Genomic DNA, 21,963 nt, shown 5'->3' with positions numbered 1-21,963 from the left:
AGTTCCTGGTGCTGCAGCTCTTCACTGAAAGGTTGTCTTTTCCACCTGGGGATTTCCATGGAGTATCCTTGGAGAAGAACCTGGCTTTCCTTGCTAGGAGGAGGGAGAGAATGATAGGAAGTAGGAGAAGAGACAAAGCTCCTTCAGCAACCAGAAGACCTGCTGAGGCCAACTGCTGCATGAGGGCACATTGAAGGTCTTGTCCCCAGCACAGGAGTCAAGACATTGCCTTGCAAGTATTCTCCTGAGAGTCAGAGAGCTGAGCCCCATGGCTGTATCCACTGCTCTGTCTCAAAAGCACCAGAGCAAGGTGGTCTGCAACAGGCTCATCCCAGCCTTGAGCTCTCCATGACCACTGCACAGCACCCTGTGGAAGGGCAGAAGGGCGAAAAGGTTCATGGCAGCGAAGGGGGCTTTGTGCAGAGCTCACCCAAGCTGCAGTTTTCATCCTCACTCTGTGACCTGGTGTACGGCTGAGGTTACTGAGCCCTCACTGCTAGAGCAAAGCCACTACTGACAGCCCAGTCACCCACTGATCCTTCCCTTCGCCCAAAGAAGCTACTGCTCATAACCTAGCTGGTGGCCATCACACAACCTTTAAGAGCTCAGCTAAGGAGGAATACAAAGCCAGAGCTATCATTTGCTATAATGCCACTGGAAAATGCCAGCTGCCTGCTATCTGGTGAGAAGGTAAGGGGTAGCACAGATGTATCAAGAGGAAGATACTTCTTGCCCTGGGTCAAGGCACAAGGGCCTGTCTACCTCTTCTCAGCTATGCCTTTTTCTGCACTTAGGCTAAAAGTCTGCAAAGAGAGCTGCAGGAACAGCAAATGGTGATGGGAGATGTCATCCAACAGCTATGACGGCCAGAACAATGCGCTCGAAGCCTGTCTCAAAAGAAAAATATAATTTAAAATAAGTAAGTAAAAGCAGAAACCCTCAGCCAGAGATAAGAGATAAAAGCACCCAGGGAGCTACCAGCCTCGGGGCAGGAGCGTGACCAGGGCTGCTCCGTCTGTTCAGAGATTAGATCCCTCCAGCTGCCTACATGCCTCTGGCACCAGCCAGCACCTATGTTTCAGTCAGCCCGTGAGGGCACCTGGCTTTGTCAAAGGAGGGGAGGGAACCCCTGACCCTCTCAGGCGACCAGCTTTCTCTCTGAAGGTTGAGATTTGAGTACTCTGCTGTTGCTACTGCTGCTGACATAGCTGCAAATGCTATCAACACCCAGATGCTCGTCAGCCCTTTTGTAGCCAGGCTGAATGCTTTCACCCAGCAGCTCAGGAAGCAGCAGGTCCACAGGCTGGTTTGCTTGGGAGGCTTTTTCCTTCTGAACTGTCCCTGCTGCTACAGGGACAGGGCAAGAAGGAACCAGCAGGTGTAAGGCAGGGTTTTGTTCTTCATTACTCCCACTATCCAGCAAACCCCCAGCATGGCATGACATTTAACCCTCTCCTTGGCGATCTTATTTCTCCCCATCTGGCTGGATTTTTTCAACTTGCTCTCATCCCAAGAGATGTCAGTGTGGTTAGAGGTCTTGCCCAGTGTTATTCCTGGCTGAACAGGCAGGCAGGGGCAGTGCCCAATACCCCCAAATATTACCATTGGGTGCCTTGAACACATAGCAGTCCAAAACGTATTGGGGAATTTGCCTGAATGTGACACAGGATCTGACCTTGGAGCTATCTGCAGTCTCTCACTGCAGATAGTTCAAGCCTCCTGCCTTGAACACAAACCTTACCTCCACCTCAGTCACTTTCATTCAGCTTACAGCCTGCTCACAAACGCAGCGCGCTGCAAGTGCTTTCACCCTGCTGCCCGAGGCCAGGTGTCACAGGCTGTGAGGCTGCGGCTTCTGGCCTGGGACATCCTGGGGACAAGCTGCCACGCCGTGCTGTGCATGCCAGGCAGCATGGTCTCACAGCTCCCTCCTGAAGCAGCCAGCTCCTGGTCACCTGGCTGAGGCAGCGCTGCATCACGCTCTGGGGAAGCAATGCCAGCCTCCTGGTCTACCACACACGCCTGTGGTCCCCAGACACCAAGGGTACAAAGCATGAAGATGAGGTGTAAACTGACCTCTTGAAACAGAAATGCGAGGGAAGGATGAAGTGAAAAAATACAGCTGATGGTTTCTGACCACGGGGTTAAGTGAAGGTTAGGTCAGGTCATGAATCAAGGGCAGGGAGGCAAGGAAACTATTAAAAGAAAAAAAATCATTCATGCATACAGCTTGATCAAGAGAGATTCTCTCTGGTTACTTATTTAAGTCAATAAAAGTCATAGGCAGTGAACTCCTTGCCTTCAGATCAAGATCAGAACAGCACCCCTGGAGTTAAAAGAAGTTGGAGACCAGTTGTTGCAGAGGCAGCCCAGAAAACCTTCCTATTTCTGGTTATCACAGCACTCCACAGATACAATTGCTGACCTCCTTCAGGCATAAATCACAAGTTGGAGTCAGCTTGTGCAGACAGGAATTACTTCATTCTTCCTCCAGTGACATCTCTTACTCACTGCTTTGTGAAGGTGCATGGCTTTGCTGCCCATCAGTTTGCAAATTCTGACATCACACTGCGGAGCATCAGAAGTACGCGGGGTATGACTAAGGAAAAGGCAGAGTGCTGCACACGGGAACAGGAGAGGAAAAACAAGGAGCTGTAACAGCCCAGGGCACTCATGCAGTCTTAACCTGCAGACTCTTGTGTCAGGTGATACCCTCTGCTGATGCCTCCTAGTTATAGGAAGAGTATTTCATACAGGAAGGAGGGAACTGATAGGCAGTGGCTGGGGCACTAACTTGTTTTCTGGAAGATAAAATTCAAATCTTGCCTTTGCCCCTAAATTTTTCCATTGCTCGAGTTAAATTATGGGATCCACCTGTGCCACAAGACCATCTAGCAAATATTGCTTACCTCCTGTGAGTTCAGCAGAAATACACACATGGAGATGCAATGCTGGATTTGAGGCAGATAGTCCATGTTGTCACCACTAGTTGCACTACCCTTCAAAATTACGGGACCGAGCTCATAAATCAGCTCCAGAAATGCCTTAGTTGCAACCTAGTGTGTGTTAGAATAAACTGACTCCAACCACTGCTTATCTGCGTTTGCTGTGCTGAAGGTAGAGAGGTTCAGGAGCCAGCTCCGGTGATGGAAAGCCGGAGTCCTCTCCTGCCCATCCTCACCTCTGCGACCATGCAACTTAGTCCCTCCTCACCCTCCTCTCTTCTGTCTCTGCAAAGTCACACTAAGGAGCCATGAAGGAGTGAGTAGATCTGGGGAGGGGGAGAGATGGAGGGGCATATTTCGAATTTCAGGGAAAGAAGGTGAAATGGACCCAACTAAGGCGTGAGAAGAAGAGCACCTACTGCCACTTTTAGGAACATATGATGGAGACTATGATTTTGGCACTGCTAACCTCCACAACAATGGGGCAAGAAATCCTTTCTACTCTGCTTCTTTTTGGCAGTAATCCATAGGTCATCTTAACCGCTCAAAACATAGGCAGACACTTTCAGACAATAAAATATTTGTTATCAACATTATACCCATAATAGCTGTGCAGTTAAAGTCATAAACTGCTGGCAAGTTCAGAGCACGTGGCAGTTGTCTTGCTGCTACAGCGCGCTTGGCCCTGAGAGGTCACGCTGCACAGGCTGACTCCGTGTATGCCTCCTTGTAAGACCCAGCTGTCAAAAGCAAGCAGTCTCTCACTTCTTACACTGTTTGTGCATCGTGCACTGCAACAGATTTTTCCAAACAGCTGCAGCTCATGTTAAAAAGAGCCGCTTCCAGTCACACGGAGATTAAAGGCATTTGAGTAATTCACATTACAGTATTGCAATTACGGAGCCAGGCTTTCGCCAGTTATTGTCTTTAAAATGTGGGATTTGCATCAAAAACATTTACTGGCAGAGATCACGATGTTTGGCTTGCTTAACCTACGATACTTGGGGTGCTTGTAAAAACTGGCAGGTTGACAGAAAGGCACAAAATCAGGTGTTTGCATATAAGTCTAAATCTTTATTTTTATTTCTGCTTTTAAGATCAAAATCATTTTCTACTTTGTGGACTCCATTTTCTTGCCTTTTTTTTTTTTTTTTTTAAAAAAAGGGTAACATCTGACTTTATTTTTGGAACAAAAATACCTTTAATCTTGGAGCATCTACATGGGTTTCTACCAATTCACTGCCAGTGACCACATCCTCAGCTGCTGACTCACACTCTGCAGCTCTACATACGGTCTGCCTTCTTTTACAAACAAAAATAAAAAAATAATTTAAAAAATGCCTCTCTGGCCCTCAGGGTGACTGGCATGAAAAGCAGATATTCCACCTGGTTACGATTACTGCAAGTGGTGTTCCTGGCCCTCTCCCCTTCGTCTGCAGGCATCGGTGAAGCCATGCCCTTAGAGACACCAGAGGCAACAAAGGCCAGTTCTGCTGTGGTAACAAGTTAATTAAAGCTAATGTTTGCCTCCATATATCACCAGCTCAATGGGGCAAATCATAGGCACTGCACCCAGAGACAGAACTGGGAGGCTTCCTACCCACTTTTATTCACACGCACAGCGTCGTCATCAGCAGCAGTAAGAACTCCTTGCAGAAAGGAGCACGTTTCTGAATGCTTTCAGCCATCAGCTGATCTGCTGTTTTGATGCTCCAAGTATCCAGATAAACGCAAGGGAAGCAACATATGCATGACGCTTCTCTCCCCTGAGCACTGGGAGGTACCTGCAAAAATAAATAAAGAAAATGGCAATTCTATACTCAGCGGTCTTTGCCATCTGGTTTTCTTTTTACAACATAATTGTGCCCAAGGAAGTTCAGCAAGTCATTCACACAGCTTTCAGAAAGCTTTGAGTACATTTTTCTCAACTGATCCAAACACTGCAGCACGCTAACACTGCTCAAAGAGCTTTCCAAAGGTTTTTTAATATAGGAGCTGTCTAGGATGTGAAGCTGAATGCCAACTGTGCCTTTGAATCAACCTTTCTTATTTCTTTACAGAATATAGCTAACCCTTTATTTCTTCTATCTTGGATGAGGACTTTCACAATGTCTCAACAGCTTGCCACCGCTTTCATGTAGATGCAGCATTCCCAAAATATCTGCTTGCGGCTTGATTTTCAGTCAAGGTCTGTGGATCTTTGTGCTGTAGAAAATGTATTCCACTACTGCCATGAATATATATATATACATATGTATTTCTCTATTGCCATTTATATTTGCCATTTTACTCAAAATCACTGTTGCCATTTTCTTCCCCAGCTCAAATGTATCGCCTCTGTGGTCTCTGTGGCCGATGTTATTGTTCTACACAGCCTGGTTCAGAGGTGACTGCCTCCAGTCACCTCTGGGACAAGGGACAAGAAGAAAGGAAAAGAGGAGTAGAGATAAAGAACAAGTTGGACAAACATCCACCAGGAATGGTGCAGGTAGGGTTGACCTGACTTTAAGAAAAGGAAGGGAGCTCAAGAGGCACTCTTGAAGGCCACTCCAGAAATATGATTTATTTGTGATTATGATTTATGATTTGTTTAAATTATTTGGATTTGCCTATGTTACTGAGGAGAACAGAATGACTGGTCTTCTTCCCATTGCTCTGCATGGGACACCCTGCCCTGACACTGAACGAAGCTCTGACGGCAAAGGGACACCTAAATGTGTGACAATACAACATTTACCTGACAGCTATGCTAGGTAGGAAACAACAGTAGGCATACTGATGAATATCAAATGCAGAGAAATACAACCCTATGTCCAAACCAGACACTACTTTGTGCTGGGGAAAGGGAGAGAGGGATCTGCACTTCTAGCCCATGAGAGTGGGACAAGCCTGTAACAATAAGGGGAACTAGGAACACAGCTGATGTGGAGCACAAAACGCTTCTCCCATGACTCAGAAAAGCCTGCTATGAACATCGCAGCACAGAGACTGGGCCACTGGTGCTCAGGTATGCTCCAGGCTCCTTGCAGCCACCCACAGCAGGGGAGCTCAACTCGCACTACTGAGCCATCAGCAGGTCAGGAAGCAGGACAAAACAGGAACAACTCCACAGAAAAGTTACTAGATGAGAAAAAGCAAGAATAGAGTTAGAAGATCAGGAAACTGTACAGAGTGAGACTTTTTTTTTCTGCAATAAGGACTAGTTTCATCCTCATATTAACAGTGAGCAAATCATCTAAATAACAAAGAGGAATTGATGGTGCAGTGGTTGAGGTACGCTTTGGTACTCATTTCCAGGCACACCAGAATAGAGACTATATGCAGCTTGAATTTTGAGTCAACTGAAGTCCTTCTTCTAAAGTTAATGGGTTTTAAATGAGGCTCTAGGACTACTCCAAAAATTTCAGGAACTTGGATACAATCACTGTGGTCAAGCTTACTTTCTCAGTTCCAGTTCAAACCTCAAAACTACAGCTTCTGTTTTAGCTTTGCACATGGTCAAGTGCCGTTTAAAATGGCAACAAAAAACAACCGGAATTTCAGGATAATCTTCAGGAATGTCTGAAATTCCTCATCAAAGGTGGACAACACCAAATCCAAGCCAAAAGCTTCATTTGGCTTTAAACCCTAAGTGCCAGCTTTCATCTCTCTTTGTGAAGGATGTGTGTCCATGCCCCTGAACCCACCACCAGCCCTGTTTAGCAAAGGAGATAAATTTGTAAGACTGCCCTCTTCCCTCTGAGTCATCAAATTCCGACTCCTAGCCAGAGCAGACAAACATGTAAGATGAACTAATGATTTTATGTGTTACGGAAAATCCTAAATACCTATGTGCTATGTCTTAAAAAACCTATTAAGCCTCTGAGTGCTAAGGGGCGTACTCAGGCTCCTCCGGGACACAGGCTCATAAATCCCGTGGACGAAGCAAGCTGCCAGCCCTCCCTCCGGGCAAAGACTCAGCATGAAACGGGAAGGGCCGCAGGGCACAGACACTTATTTCTTGGCTGCCTTCATTTACCCAACAGGAGTTGCTATGGGGAAGAGCCATGGCTGCGTACAGTCTCTTTACAGAGCTCCTACCCAGTGATGTAACAAATCCAAACCACCAACTTCTGAAATACCGCTCCTTCTCTTCCTAGGCCAAATCCCACAACAGTGTCAAACCAGCCTGCGCAACAACAGGTTTGAGGAAAATCATGAGGAAAACGGGAACCAGGAGGCGTTCAGAGAGATGCTCGGAGTCCCTGCAAGAACAAACCTTGAGCCATCCACAAGCTGGGATGTGGCTGAAGCTTTCGGAGCACAGGCTGCAGGGCCCCTGCTCTCCACAACAGGCCCCTGTGGCCATCAGGCGGTTCTGAGGACTTCCAGGAGGTGATCCCTTACCCAGAGGGGGTGGCTGGGTTAGGCACCTTGGAGCGGGGGCTGCCTGCATTACAGAGCTATCCCATTTCAGTGGAATGTTTAACCAGGCTACAGCTTTCTACCAGAGTAATAAAGTTGCCCTGCCAACTGCTTAAGGTGGCTTGCAAGGACCGAGCGCAAAGTCACAGCTTTCTTTCAAAGGGCTTGGAAATTTCCATAGGACAAGGAAGGGGGGTTCCTATTGCCCTGCCCTAGTCCAGCGAGTACCTAGTGAACTTAAGGACAACCGAAGCCGTAACGACTATGCAGTCTGCCTCTTGTGCAACTCAGCACAGGAAATTCACACAGTAATTCCTGCGCTAGCTCCAGAATAAATATCCAATGAAAACATGGACTGACGTTGGTTATTTACACACTGACCTGAGATTTCATCCAAACTCTGTTCTCAGTCCCTTCATTAAGTTTTACTGACCTTTTCCACAGGCTCTTGGTACGATTCCTACTGAGCTCCACTGACTATGGTCGACTCCATTCCAGGACGGTATGAGTGTACCACCTTATACAACTTAACCACATATATGAAAATACCCATTTCTAATGTGTTCTGCCAAATTGAAGGTGAGTGAAAGCAGCTGGCCTCTTTACTGCATTTAGCGAAAGGACCAGTCGTTAAATCATCTGTGCTTTGTGTGCCGCTGACCCTGCTAACTCACAGAGCTCCAGGTGATGCATTGGTGGGAGAGCATCAGACCTCAGCTCCAGTGCCCTGAAAAACTGCAGTATGGTTTATATGCTACATACTCTTTTTTGAGTATGGCTTCCTCAGCCAGGCCTAATGAAGCCCAGGAGGCTGTTGGTCTTTGCTGCAAAGGCACATCTCAGACTCACGATCAACTTGGTGTCCACCGGCACCCCATGGTCCTTTCCTGCTCCAGCCTGTACTGGGGCACGGGTTTATTATTCTCAGGGAAGAATAAATTTGCATGTCCCTTTGTTGAAATGCAGAAGGTTCCTGCCAGCCCATTTTGCCAGCCTGTTGCAGTCCCTCTGGATGGCAGCACAAGCATCCCATGTATCAACCATTTATCCTGGATTTACATCAACAAATTTGCTGAAGGTGCACTTTGCCCTATTGTCCAGGTCACTAATGAAGATGTTAAGCAATATTTGCCCTACTGTCACTCCCTGATGTACACAAGTGATTGGCTTCCAGCTGCATTTTGTACCACTTCACATCTGTGTTCTTCCAGTCCTCATGGACCTCCGCCAGTCATGATAAACTTTCAGTGATGATCTAGAGGGGCCTTGCAGTGATACAGACCAGCTTTGTCAGCACTCATGGTTGCAACACATTAGGTCCCAGGGACGTGTGTCTGTCCAGTCAGCTTAATTGTTTCCTAACCTGATCCTCCTACACCAAGGGTAGATCTTCCTTGTGGTCTTTCCCTCTGGCCTTAGGGACGTGGCATTCCTGAAGACCAGTTTTACCAGGCTCACATTTTCCCTTGTCTTCCTTTTTAATACTGATACACCTGTAGATGTTCTTGTTGCCCTTCACATCTCCCTCCAGATTCAGATGTGCTTTGGCTTTCCCAACCCCATCCCTGCACACTCAGACAGCATCCTAGCTGAGCTGACCCTGCTGCCACCTCTTGCACACTTCCTTATTATGTTTGAGCTTAGTCAGGCACATCCATCCATGAAGACCTTCTGCCACCATTGCTTCTCTTCCTGCATGTTGGGATGGACCCTTCTTGAGTTTGGAGGAGGTGATCCTTGGAAAAAAAAAAAAAAAAAAAAAGTTCTCCTGGATCCCCTGCTACCCAGGACTATTACCCATGCAAATCTTTAAGACAGGTCCCTGTGAATGGCAGTCTGCTCTCCTGCAGTCCAAGGCTATGAGCCTGCTCTTTGCCCTGTTCCAAGATAACTCTGACCTGTTCGCCACATGAGGCAAAAAGCATCCGTGAAAGCAATTTTAAACCAGTCATCTCAATATATTGATAACTCTGAACTCCAAAAGTTTACAGCTTAACTGTTTTTGCAAGTTCTGCCTGTAAATACCTGGAAAGTAGAAGTCCCAATGGAAAGTACTGGGATTTGAGCCAAGCCACGCATGAGCCTTTTTAAAACCTGTCCTAAAATGGCCATACAATTAACTACCTTAGAGTTTCCAAAATCACTGTCAACCTTTCTCTGCCTTTCTGTGCTTTCAAATACTCCATCGCCCCATTAGAAATCCATCTTATCCACAGCAGGTTTCAGATCTATGATCAGGAGTCTTTGTGATACGGAAAAATGAGAATAGCAGGACAAAAGAGAACAGATCAAATGATACAAGGAATAATGAAAGGTCTTGCAAGCTAAGTTTAGTACTATGTTCTCTCTCTATTTATGAGATCCTGATTTTTCATTCAAATAAAGCAACCACAGAATAATATCGAGGTTACCACATCAGCATTTCACAGGATTTAGAAAACTTGGAGCAGAATGTAAATCCTGTTTGCTGCAGGATATTAGGGCTTTGTCTATTTTATTTTGTAATACACACAACTGCCACTGTTAGACGCACTGTTCTACTTGGATGATTAATGCCAAAATGATGCAATTAGATTCTAAGCAGCCTATTGTCTGGGAGTTATCCATCCACCCGAAACCTCCCTGTTGTGATGCAACACACTACACAGGTAAACTGGGAAACTAAAGCAAAATTGTTCACCTCTGTCAGGTTCATTTCTTTATTGCTGTGCCTGGATCACAGTGAAATTTAAGCCAGGAGGACAATCTGGCTTATTACATGAAATTAAGTTGGCACAAGTTCTGAATGGCCCAACAAGCCACTCTTAAGCCTTTGTTCTTTTGGCTGACACCATGAATGTATATCACACATGTAATTTTTACCTGCTTTTAAGGACATGGTGTACCTCACTGACTGTCCCAGTGCCCGACCACCCTCTGGGTGCAGAACCTTTCCCTAACCCCCAGCCTGACCCTCCCCTGTCCCAGCTCCATGCCGTCCCCTCGGGTCCTGTCGCTGTCCCCAGAGAGCAGAGCTCAGCGCCTGCCCCTCCGCTCCCCTCGTGAGGGAGCTGCAGGCCGCCATGAGGCCTCCCCTCAGCCTGCTCTGCTCTGGGCTGAACAAACCCAGGGACCTCAGCCGCTCCTCATACATCTTGCCCTCTAGGCCCTTCACAATCTTCACAGCTTTCCGTTTCAAGGCTTCATCATCTCACTTTCTAAAACACCAAAAATAGCAAGGATGAAGAGGCCACCAGAGGGTGTGTGCACTCAGGTTCACATGGACTTGTTATAGAACTGCTACTGGTCCTGTCAGAAACATCAAGCCCCTGGGAACTCTGATCTTCATTAGAAATAAAAACCAAAAAACTTTATAGTGAAACAGAACAGTTTTCATCTAGGAATCTCTGCATCTCTGAAGCTAGCAAAGTCTCACTGGATTTAACTTCAAATGCTTATAACTTTGCATAATTGGGAAATGTCAGAGTAACGTTTTTATGCATCTTCATATATGATCAAAAGCATGGTTGATAGAAAACCAGATGAGACACACAGCATGCCCCAGACCCTTAGAGAAATCAGTTGCTGAAGCATTCTGCTGCTGTAAGTGACCCTTGTATAGGGATGCCCTTTATGAACGTCTCTAACTATTTTGTACCATCTCATATGAAAGAAGAGTTTAGTTAGTAACTTTATTCCTGTTGCAGATGTTAAGGAACAGTTGCAAGAAACATGGAGAGCATGCATAATTTTCCACTGAACTTTACAGAAATTTTTAGGATGCTTCTAAATTTGAGTTCTAGTTCCTTTGCCCTAGAAGCTCCATAAAGACAGAGTCTGCTTGCACTAGCAATGTAGTAGGGACTCTGTAGAGCTAAGCTCTTATGCAGCAACACCTCAAATGACAGGAAAAACATCCCAGACAAAACACTATCCTAAAATTATTAGGACAGGAAAGAGATCACAGAAGAGGAAAAAAAAAAATATTTATTTATTTTTTCTTTCTACCAACTCTGCAATAAAAAGGTGACTATCCATCTTCTCCTGTCCCTTCATAGTTGGCTCCCCACACTTTTTATTTGATTTCTTCTCCCCTGTCATTCCCTTGCACTCTTAGATACTTTCAGCCTCTCATGTTTTTGAGGTTGCACTCAAATGCTCCGAGTGATCCTCTTGAGACTCCTTCAAGTCCTCTCATGTTTCCCCGAGAGCTCTGTCTCCTCTTTCATCAGCTGCTTGCAAGTCCTGTCCTGGTCTTACAGCACTGGAAAGAAATGCAACTCGATAGCATTAATAATAGATAGCTAGTTCCCCCTCTCCCTTTCATCTCCTCTCCTCTGGCCGCAAGCAATTTGCCTGCCGCAGAGGCAATGAGTGCCTGCCTGGGCTGGCACTGCCATGTCGAGCTCTGGGACCAACTCCAGGCCAGGTTGCCATCTGAGCAGGATGGCGAGCAAGCCAAAATGTTGCTCCCCTCAGCTGCCCCAGTGTCTTGCCAGCACCTCAGGTGGAGAAGACCTAACAGGACCAACTTGGATCAACCCTGAAGACAGGGAAGCCTCCCTGCCGCTCCTTGGCATCGCCTGGGGGAGCTACGTTACAGTGGCACACCAAAGGTTCCCACCCAACCAAGCACCCGTATCTTCCCACCCAGTCCAGCATCCCCCTGGGGACACCTCCACTGAGTGGGCTTCCCCAGCAGCCTCCCACACAATCACAGCTCAAGGCACCTCCAGTTTTTGTCTAGAGGCCACAGACAGCCCATGCCCCTTCAAGAGCCCCTGAGAAACCAGCCACCACTCCCTGGTCTTTTCCTGCGCAGTGCCCAAGGCTCTTCTCAGAAAAACCCATCAGGTTTTGTGACTCATACCTCACACACAGGTAAAGCTAAGAAAACAGACAATGACTAGATAGAGAAAAGAATAATTAGCTGTCATATGAGAAAACTTTATAAGAGATTCTTCCCTCCCAGGACTTTCCCATCTAAGACGTGTGAAAAGCACCAATTACAGTCTCCCAGCAGACTCCCAGAGCTGCAGCAAGGGTTGGGTGTGATGTACACTAAGCAGCCCTGCTGTCTATTGGCCTGCTGCAAGGGCAAGGGGGAACCATCCGCGCTCATGTCCTTACGATGTAGGGTCACATTTGTTACAACAAAGTCCTTTTCCCTTTCTGATCTGACAGGGGTAGCACCAAACTCGAATGGACTGGTGGGAGCAGGACTCAGTTCTTGTGAACCTGAGACAGAAATTAAAATCCTAGTGAAACCCTGATGGCTTTCAACACCACGAGCACGAGAGGAGCTGCAGTGGAGCACACTTGCTCAGCAACCTGATGCGCCTGCTTTAATCAGACCCCTTGAGACACCAAAACACAATTACAGTTGAAGAGGTGACACAGGACAGTATCTCAATATCCTGCATTTTATCTCTTTTAGTAGCTTGCTCCAGTTTTTAAATCAAAAGGAAGATGTCTAACTTATGGTGCTGTAAACTGCAAGCTGAAAAAACAAGCCAGGTTATTTTTTGCTCTTTAAAAAAACAAAAACAAAAACAACAGGGATCTTGCCCAATGGTCAGAGCTGCCCAGCAGCTTGTGTATACAGCTGTATACAATTTGTATGGGGTTGTACAGCTACAGGAGCACAAGGAACAGAGTAAAACCAATTTGCCACAGACAGTTACATTATAAAGAATCTCTTCACCGCTCATCTTTCCAGCAATTAAAGCAGCTTTCTCCCAGTTTTCTCAGCAATTGAACCACCCTGGAAGAATCAACCCCAACATACTTTCAACCCATGCTTTTGTTTACTTAAAGAAGGCCAATTTTTAATTCACTTCTTCAGAGAACTCAAAACAGGGATGGATCATCAAAGAGCTAGCCTTAGCCAAACCAGGAGGAAAAGAAAAAAAAAAGCAATGCCCATGTAATGACCTGTTGCTAAACAACATCAAACACATTTGAGGAGAGTTTGATCTGCTCCTGGAAGTTCCACGAACACACACAGAAAGTGAAATAAATATGTTGCCATTTCTTCACTCAGCTCAAAGAGCTTCTGCCAAATATACAGTTACTGTGCATGGAAGAAAAACCACAGAGGCCCGCCTAGGGCTACTCAGCACGCATATGTGGTCCAAACTTACTGAATTTTGCTGGTTTCAATTAGGGACCAGAGCCGGTGCTTTAACGCTGTGCTACAAAACTCCCCTCTGAAAACGCATAGCGTGTGTGCAGTACCTCACTGTGCATGAAATAAAAGCCTTGCATTGGAATTTAGTAATTAGCAGATCAGATCAACCATTGGTTCATCCCATCAGATAATCTCAGTTTGACCAGCGGCCAACATCTAATGTTTAAAAGGCAGAAGGGAAACAACCTTCAGAAGTACCTTTAGCTGTATTACTTTACGGAAAAGAAAAAAAAACGTCCTCATGACCTATGCAAACAGGCAGCTTATGCCCTGCAGCACAAATTCTGATTACTCTTCTCTTACCACGTGTAGCTGCAAATGTTATTATTAGTCATAAAATTATCCAACCCTTAAAAAAAAAATCCATCCACACCATTTGCATCATTGGCTCCCGTAGCACTGAATTAACAATGCTGAAATTACCCTGCACGTACATGATAGACGTTATTTTATAAATAATGCTTTTTAATTTAAGGGAGTAACGCCCTTATGCTATGGGGCAGAAGGCAACCAAGAGACTGATTTCATTTTTGGAGCTACTTTGAATTCTGCTGTAGGACTGCCTTTAACTCTTTTCTCCTCATGGTAAAAGAATTGAAAAAAATCCTACATTCTCCTGTCACAAGGAAGCCTCTGCTGCCTCGGCCACCTTTGTCATTCCTCCCCTGTGGTCCTTTCCAGCCCTAGGCCCTCACCCGACTTACGTTTCAATCAGCTACAGGCAGGTTTGTTGCTCAGCCAATTTTTACCATGCAGCATTAATGAATAACTCTGGGGTCACTCACCATCCCCTCGTGCCCCCTATGTGACAACATTTGAGAGGTCTGTTTGGATTTTTCAGGTCCACGTAAACGCTGTCTGGTGTCACAGCCTCCTCTCCAGACAACTCTGGTAACTTGGAGGGATCCAGTCATTCAGATTGAGGAGACACTGGTTTGACCATAACACATCTCATACTGGCCTGACTTTAATTAGCTCATTGTGGCCTGGTTTTGACCTCAGAAACACTATGGTCAATCTGGACAAACTGTGCCCTCAGGAGCACAGTTTTGAGAGCAGAGTTTGGGCCGTGCCTTGATATTCAGACCCCCTCTGCACTCCTGTGAGGATGGCACAGCAAGTGGCTGTGAAAGTAGCTCTGGTCAAAACCAGACCACCAGGGCCCAGCTTTCAAATTCCAGTGCTCAAAGCCCAGCAGGTTCAGCCATGCCAAGTGGGGCACTCATTGCAGCCAGCACCTCGCTGCAGCATCCTACACTCCCCTCACTTACAAACGCCTGAGGACAAGACTGGCTTGCCTAATACCCAGAGCTGTGTCTGTAACCAGAGCAAACCCAGGGGAAACCACGGCATTTCAGCCCGGCTTGACAGCAGTGCAGGTTGCTCGGCTGCTGCCATGTCCTCGTGCACCATAAATAGCCTGGCTGAGGTAAGGGCCTGCTGAAGGCCTGGAAACTACATGAGGTTCTTGGAAGCAGCCGATGGCATTTGGCCACTCATATAGGAAATACACTTGTACAAACACACTTGCAGACAGTTCCTCATCAGCTCCCCATCCCAGAAGGGTGCCAGAGGTTAGTTCATCCACCTCAGGGACAATGTTGACCTACCCTCTCCGACTACCCCCATCCAGCTGCCCCTGTTCTAGTCTTTTCCATTACCCACTCATCCCAACTGTTCTGGGGTTGTTTCCTTGGATGCTTATCTGTGTCCCTAATCCTAGATCATGCTCTGACTATTTGCAATTGAATCCAAGCCTTCCTGTGTCTTGCAGAGCAAGGAGATGCAGTCCTCCTAGGAGATGCCGTCCAAGCATGGCAGCCTTCTCAGTGCCTTCCCCATCAATGCTGCTAGCAATTTCACTTGTTTGAGATCTCTATCACCTCTATTTTTCCACCCAAACTACACCGCTCCAACATCATCCTAGTAAGGGTCTCATTCAAAATTAACCAGCACTGAAATGCTCCTGCGTGGTGGATGCACGTGATTTCTCTGGTCTCATGGTGTGTGCTAGCAGCCACGTGTAGGCTGGGGGAAGGAAAGGGCTCTGTACTGCTTTACTGGCCCCCTCCCCTTCACACAAGGCACTGAAGAATCAGCTACAGCAAGCAGCTTCTTGCTCCACTTGAGCTCAACAGGACTTTTGTCACTAATGTCCAGGAGAAAACTATTTGGCTTGTACTGTTTTGCTGAAGGATATGTGTAGGTGCCTGCATATGCATATTTTCATGGTGTGTGATGGCTATAAGCCACATTCAGCTATAAGCCCTTCTCACACCACACTTTCCGCTAAACAATGCTAACCAATTTAGCCCATGTCTATATTGAGTCCTTGACTACCTGGTTTCTCACTCCGTCATTAACAGATCCCCAAGCAAAGCTCTTGTAATTGTTGCCCAAGTCCCTGCAGAGCTCTGTCCAGCAGTGTTGTGGCACAGGTAATGATTTGCTCAGGCCAGGTACATGGCAGGATACCTCAGGGCTACTGCTGCTTACTGGCATGGACAGCCTGGGGCAGCATGAGGAGTTTTCCAGGCACTGCCCCCAAGGCCAACCAGCCCATGCCACCTGGTAGACCCAGCACCTGCCCTTGGATTGAGTAGGGGGATAAAAGCAATCGTTTGTGTGTAGCCAGGAGGAAGTGTCTTACACTGTGGCTCTGCATGATTGCTGTTTTTGACAGGAGTAGCTCAACTCCACGTGCAGCCGGCCTGGAAGTCAGCTCCATCCAGGATGGGATGGGTGGGACAATAGGCAGAACCAAACTGGGGACTGGACAAGGGCAGGTGACAGCAGGTTTCCCTCGCACTTCTGGGTCATTAGGAGGTAAATGCAGCTCCTAGAGACACAGCAGCCACTCACACTGTGCCTGCCTGGACTCTCCCACCTCCACACCCTGCTGCTATCTGTCCTCAGCCAGAATCACCGACTTCACTGTTAGCTCCCTTGGCTATGACCTTCAGCCTCATCTCTGCAGCACCTCTCTGAGGTACCACATTGAATGGCAGAGAGGGTTTGACATTGTGCTTTTGATTCATGAGCACCCTTGCTTCTTTTTATTGTGGACTTCAAAAGCTAAATTTCTCAGCGTAGGGCCAAGAAGGTCCGTGGGCTAGATCTGGGAGATGGCAGAGAGATGCTCGACAGCACCCCAGCCTTGGAAGCAAGCGACACGTTTCCTGGTGAACAGAGAGACAGCATGTGATGCCTGACACCAGCTCCCTGTACAGACCTCCACATCAAAGCCTTCCTGATGAAGAACTATTGAGTCTGGCCCCAATAGGCTGTGCCTGGACAGGAAATCTGGCAAACGCCACAGAGCGTGGGCTTTCAAGGAGACCCTCTGACTCCCTGTATGAGTTCCCTTAAATGTGGAAAAGGCAGACCTGGCCCTCTCACATGTATCAGTAAGGCAGAAGAACAACATCCAGTTTTGAAGTTCCTATTAGAAAAATGTGAGAATACATTACAAGGTTGAAATCTTCAGATCTTCGCAGACTGCCTTGGTGCCGTTTGTGTGCTACCCTTACCTTTTAAGCTCAAGGAAGTGACCAGACATCTAGTAATACCTGTTATCTTGGCTATGGGAACACAAGATTCTCAGAGACCAAGAAGGATTTCTCAGAACTTTAGACTTAAAAAACAGAAACAAAACAAGATCAACAACAAAAATTTATTTTCACCTTGGTGACCTACAAGTGATAACCCTTTGCTGCAGGATCTCTGCTTCCTCAGATATAATGGCTTCTTTGTGTTTCCCTGATGGGGGTGTCCAACACCTCCAGGTACCTGCATACCTGCCAGCACTGGAAAAGTACAGAAACATCCAGGGAGAGGACAGGAAGATCTTGTAAATTTGATTAAGCAAAATGAGATTAAGAAAGTCTCTGTAAAAACAACTGAGGAACAGGATACTAAAATGAATACGGGTACACTCCCCTGATTAATTACAGGCTCTACATATACATACGTTTTGGGATATAGTTCTAGGTCTGAAGAGGTGTACACATTCATCTCAGTTGCTTTCCTATTAGTAGCCAGGATCATAATTTAATGCAGAAAGCCCCAAGATGTGAAAAGCAAGGACTGCAGCAAGCCCAGATGAGGAAAAGCTGCACCAAGTAGCTGGGTGGGGCACAAAGAAATCATCAGTAACTGTAGAGTGCCGATGCGTAGTCTGCATCCCACCGTGCTCTCCTTTGGGAGAAAGATGCTTCCTCTCCCAGCTCCACTGCTCCAGCCCACATGGCTGATTGCAACTGAAACACACCGCAGTGCATCAACGTGCTGCATGGTGCATGTTTGGAAAGGGAAGGCCAAGAGGGCCTGTGCAGAGGAGGAGGATGGGGTAGGTGTGCAATAGCAGAGGGGGCTGCTTGGCATGGGGACATGCTGACAGAGCCCTGGGGAGCCTGCCGTTCACTGCTGCACCACATGGACCAAGCCAGCGCGCCTCTGGTGTGGGATGGGGTCAGAACTTGAAATGGAAACACACAGTCGCAACCCTAGAAAGGAAAATTACAAGAGCCATGGCCACAGCATGCCTTATTTATTCCAGGATCTGACCTAGCACCTTCACGGCCATTTCTCTCCACCTTCAGGAAAGCAAGAAGGGAAAAACATTGTAAGAGAGCAAGCTGTGCAGGGGGGAGCTTGGCAGCAGACAGCAAGGCTTTCAAGGTCATGCAAACAGGCAGAGAAACACCAGAAGAGCAGTACATAGTCGAGGTCAGTGACTTGCAGGTACACGTATGCCTGGTGGGGACAGATATGCGGGGGGGGGGGGGGTGGGGGGAGTACATGGGGAGCTCATCTGCGCACCCTGCGAGCACAGGGGAGCGTGCAGCTGTGGGCAGGCAGCCTCGGAGATGAAGGGATGGATGGACGGACAGACAGACGGACATTCTGCAGGAAGAAGCAGTACAGCACATGGCCATGGGTGTGCATCTGTAGCCGTGCAGGTGGGGATGGTGGGAGGTGAGGTGTGGTAGCGTACAGGAGCGAGTTTGTGCTGCAAGTACTGACACATGCTGGGGTTACCTGGAACTGCTGACTTCCTCTGTGCAGGCAGCAGGCACAGAAATTACAGCTTGCATCGGTGATGTGCCTATATGTGCACAGCACTTCCCTAGGACACTTAAATGGAGGACAGCAGCACCGATTAGAAAAATATCACTGCAATCTCTCACCTCTGATGCCTTCAGTTATACAGAGAGAGGACCCTAGGGTGAGAGGGTAAACGAGAGGGACCCCGCGCTGGAAATGGACAGTCACCAGAGGGAAAGCTCATTGACAGTGACTGGAACCACTCGCTCCTCCTGTTGCCCACAGCCTGTGTCACTCAGTGTTTTAACACAGCACTCAGGTCTGTGATCCCATAAATCCCAGGCTGGGCTTTAACATCAACCCCAGCACAAATACATTAGGGGAGAGCACAATAAAGAGTCTCACACCTTAGCTCTGCACAAAGGAAACTGCCACAGCCAACGAGCCTATTATGCAGGACAGACGCATAGTAAAGCTGGCCTGGAAGACGTGCCTCAGGTCTATAAATCAGCACACCAGGCATCATCAGCAGGGAATTTAAGAGGAGAAGCACATTGCTTGGCTGCTAAAACCTTCACCTCACCTCACCTTCAACCCAGGGCCACCTCAGGCTTGGAGGGAGGAGGAAAGGGATGCGACCAGTTCATTACAGAGCAGCTCCACACAAGCCACCTTGGGTCAACCAAGCTCATGTAAAGTTGCCCAGCTGTCTGGCATCCAATTCTGTGGCTGCCCAAAACAAGACAAAGTGGAGCACACGTGCTGCAGTTCTGTCAGGAGATACTACTTCTTAACCCGGAGCAAACAGGTTTGGTTAGGTGTGCTCAGCAAACAGGAGGAGCACGGGTGCCTTCGGAGCACAGCACAGTGTCGTGACAGAGCCTTGTCAGTATCTCCATACACGGTGCAAAATTAGGTTAGGCATCTGTTTTCTTGGGAGATTCGGCTGCTGGTTTCTGTGCTCCAGGCTGACTTGGTGGTGCTTGGAACATGGCAAAACCTGCTCTGTGTGGAAAATACTGCATGTGGAGACGGCTTGCGAACCTGAGTGTGCACACCTGCAGAGTAGTGATGCAACCATTTCTTTACAAACCTATGGATCCAGTCAGTGCTATCACATGTATTAAAAAAAATGCTATCTGGAAGCACGATTCTCCCCACCCCTCTGCCAGCAAATAATGACTATGAGCAAGGAGGTCCCCTTCATTGTTTCCAGCAAGCACAGGAAAAAGCCACTTCTCTATCACAGAGCTGCCTTCAGCTGGGAAAAGACAAGAGAGCTGAAGTGACGTGACCGGCTCACACCCTGTCCCCAGCAGTGCCCATGCCCACAGGGTTACTCCAACCTCAGCCCTTGTGTGCTCCTGGGGCCAGCACAGAGCTGTCCCCTCCCTCCTCCTCCTCAACCCCAGGGCCACAGAGGAGCCACCAAGAGTGGAGTGTCAGTGCGAGGAAGCAATCTTGTGCCAGAGGAGAAGAGGAAGAGGAGGATACAACCTCCTTCTTCCCCAGCCTCCCAGCCAAGCCTCCAGTTGGTGATGCCTTCTTCACCATGCTGGGTTTCAGGCAAATCCTTACCAGCCAAAACAGCTGACTGAGCTGGTCTTGACACAGCGTGATTCATCTTGCAGCTGTCCCAGCCCATGTATTTCACCTTTCTTTACCCATGCTAAAAATACCTCGATGGCCTTCACACGGATGCTCCTCATTCCACCTCTGGCAGGGAAGAAGGGAAGCCAGGGACCCACCGGACAGTTTCACTTCCCTAGCTTCACCAGAAGGAGACACAGAGCGTGGTGTTCGCAGAAGGCAGGCACCTGTGCTTGACATGGGAGCAGGGACAGTCACTGCCAGTACTGCTCCCCTCTGGCTCCCAGGGCTCTGCCCTTCCTTACACCTAGCTCAGCAGGGACCTGGCAGAGGGCTGGCACATCCTCTGTGCATGCCTCCAGACAGCTGGAGAGGCCACCTGACAAGTTAGCTGGCTGAAGGCATAAGGCACAGCTGGTGCAGCCATCCCAGCGGCTCTTGCTTCTCCACTGTTTGTAGGAAAAGGGGAATTTCATCTGCCTTTCAACAGAAAGGGTCATCAGGCAGACCATGAACGTGCCTTCCTTGGTTTTTACTTCTTGCTGCAGCTGGGTTTCCCCATGAGCAACACCTGCCAGCATCCCTTTAGCTCCTTGTCATTGAGGTGCTGTGGAAAGGGAGTTCCCTGAGGACAGGACCTTCCCAGGGCGCACTGAGCAGTCCCTGTATCTCCACCACGAGACCTGGCTCTGCTCTGCTGCACCACTTGCATCCTGGTGCCCAACCCATCGCTGAAAATAAAATCAAAAAACCCCTGCCTGGGGCAGCCAAGCCAGCTGGATCATACCAGCAGGGCTGGCTGGGTCCAGCGTAATGGTCAACAGAGAAATTGTGTGTTTTCCCCCTTGCACTGAACTCAACGGAAGCGCAATTAATGCTTCTATTTCACAGAGATAAAGTACATCAAAAAGAGCAGTGACCGCATCGCAGCTGACGTGCCCAGCAGCATCCCCGTTCCCCCAAACCGGGGCCGTACCCACCAGACCACTGCCTCCCCGGTGCCTGCGGGGAGACCGGGGACAGAACAAGCGCTCATTTGGGGTGGGCGCTACTGGGGGCAGCACATTCCTCAGCAGCTCCTTGTGGCGGGGCAGGAGCAGTGAACACGCGCTGGTTTTGTTACGGCGGCCAAGCCCCACATCTGCCCTGAGAACCTCTCCCTGAGCAGGGCGACGTCTGCGGCTCCGCAGACATCCAGGAGCAGAAACTGGCCTCCCTGCCTGATTACGTGATACTCAAAGGGAGGCCGGGGAGGAAACAGAGCTCTGAGAACAGGGATTTCCTACCACACCCCAACGATGCCCGACTCACCCCATCACTTCAGCATCCCCCAGCGGGGCACCCCATGCACCGAGGCACCCAAAAAGCCAGCAGCATGCCTTGTGCTCCACGGGGGGTGGATTCAGGGCTGCCTTCCTCTGCCGCTTGCCAGCCCCAGCTGGGTCAGACGCTGCATTTGGCAACAGCAGTGCTCCTTGCTAATTTTAGCCTCCGGCTCTCCACCCAGGCAGCTCGAGGGCTGTGGAAGGCCAGGCAGCACCGAGGTGAGGGCTGGGAGATGCCTTCAGACAGCCCGCACACCACCAGCTAAATATAAGCCGGTAGTGGGCTGGGGGCCGGAGCTGGTCCCTCCCCATCAGCCGGGATGGAGCGAGGCCACATCACAGCTCCCCCGGGGACCTGCTGCCAGGAGCTGCTCGCTGCCCAGGGGGATCATCAGCGATTTGGGATGCAGATCCTAAATCCCTGATAGGATCCCATGCGTCACACATACTTAAAGAGTTTCTGGATTAAATGCTACCTGACCAC

The 21,963-nt window shown here is 48.4% G+C and overlaps 1 protein-coding gene across 4 annotated transcripts in view; it reads right to left on the bottom strand.

The window, feature by feature from the left end:
- The window catches only part of B4GALNT3 (beta-1,4-N-acetyl-galactosaminyltransferase 3), a 53,888-nt gene that overhangs the window by 24,688 nt on the left and 7,237 nt on the right, over positions 1 to 21,963 (bottom strand). The window contains exon 1 of one of the 4 annotated variants that reach the window (XM_035345515.1): positions 7,204 to 7,228. The exons of 2 other annotated variants lie outside the window; for them this stretch is intronic. In XM_035345515.1, the coding sequence (XP_035201406.1) occupies positions 7,204 to 7,213 (10 nt within the window). In that variant the 5' untranslated portion in view covers positions 7,214 to 7,228. Of the gene's footprint in view, positions 1 to 2,425; positions 2,454 to 7,203; positions 7,229 to 21,963 lie in introns of those variants that run through there. One more of the 4 variants, XM_035345507.1, reaches the window with a different exon arrangement.

This window comes from Oxyura jamaicensis, chromosome 1 (genome assembly GCF_011077185.1).
Source record: "Oxyura jamaicensis isolate SHBP4307 breed ruddy duck chromosome 1, BPBGC_Ojam_1.0, whole genome shotgun sequence".
NCBI classification, from domain to species: domain Eukaryota; kingdom Metazoa; phylum Chordata; class Aves; order Anseriformes; family Anatidae; genus Oxyura; species Oxyura jamaicensis.
The sequence above is the reverse complement of the archived record's forward strand: the minus strand, read 5'-3'. Positions and strand labels throughout refer to the sequence as shown.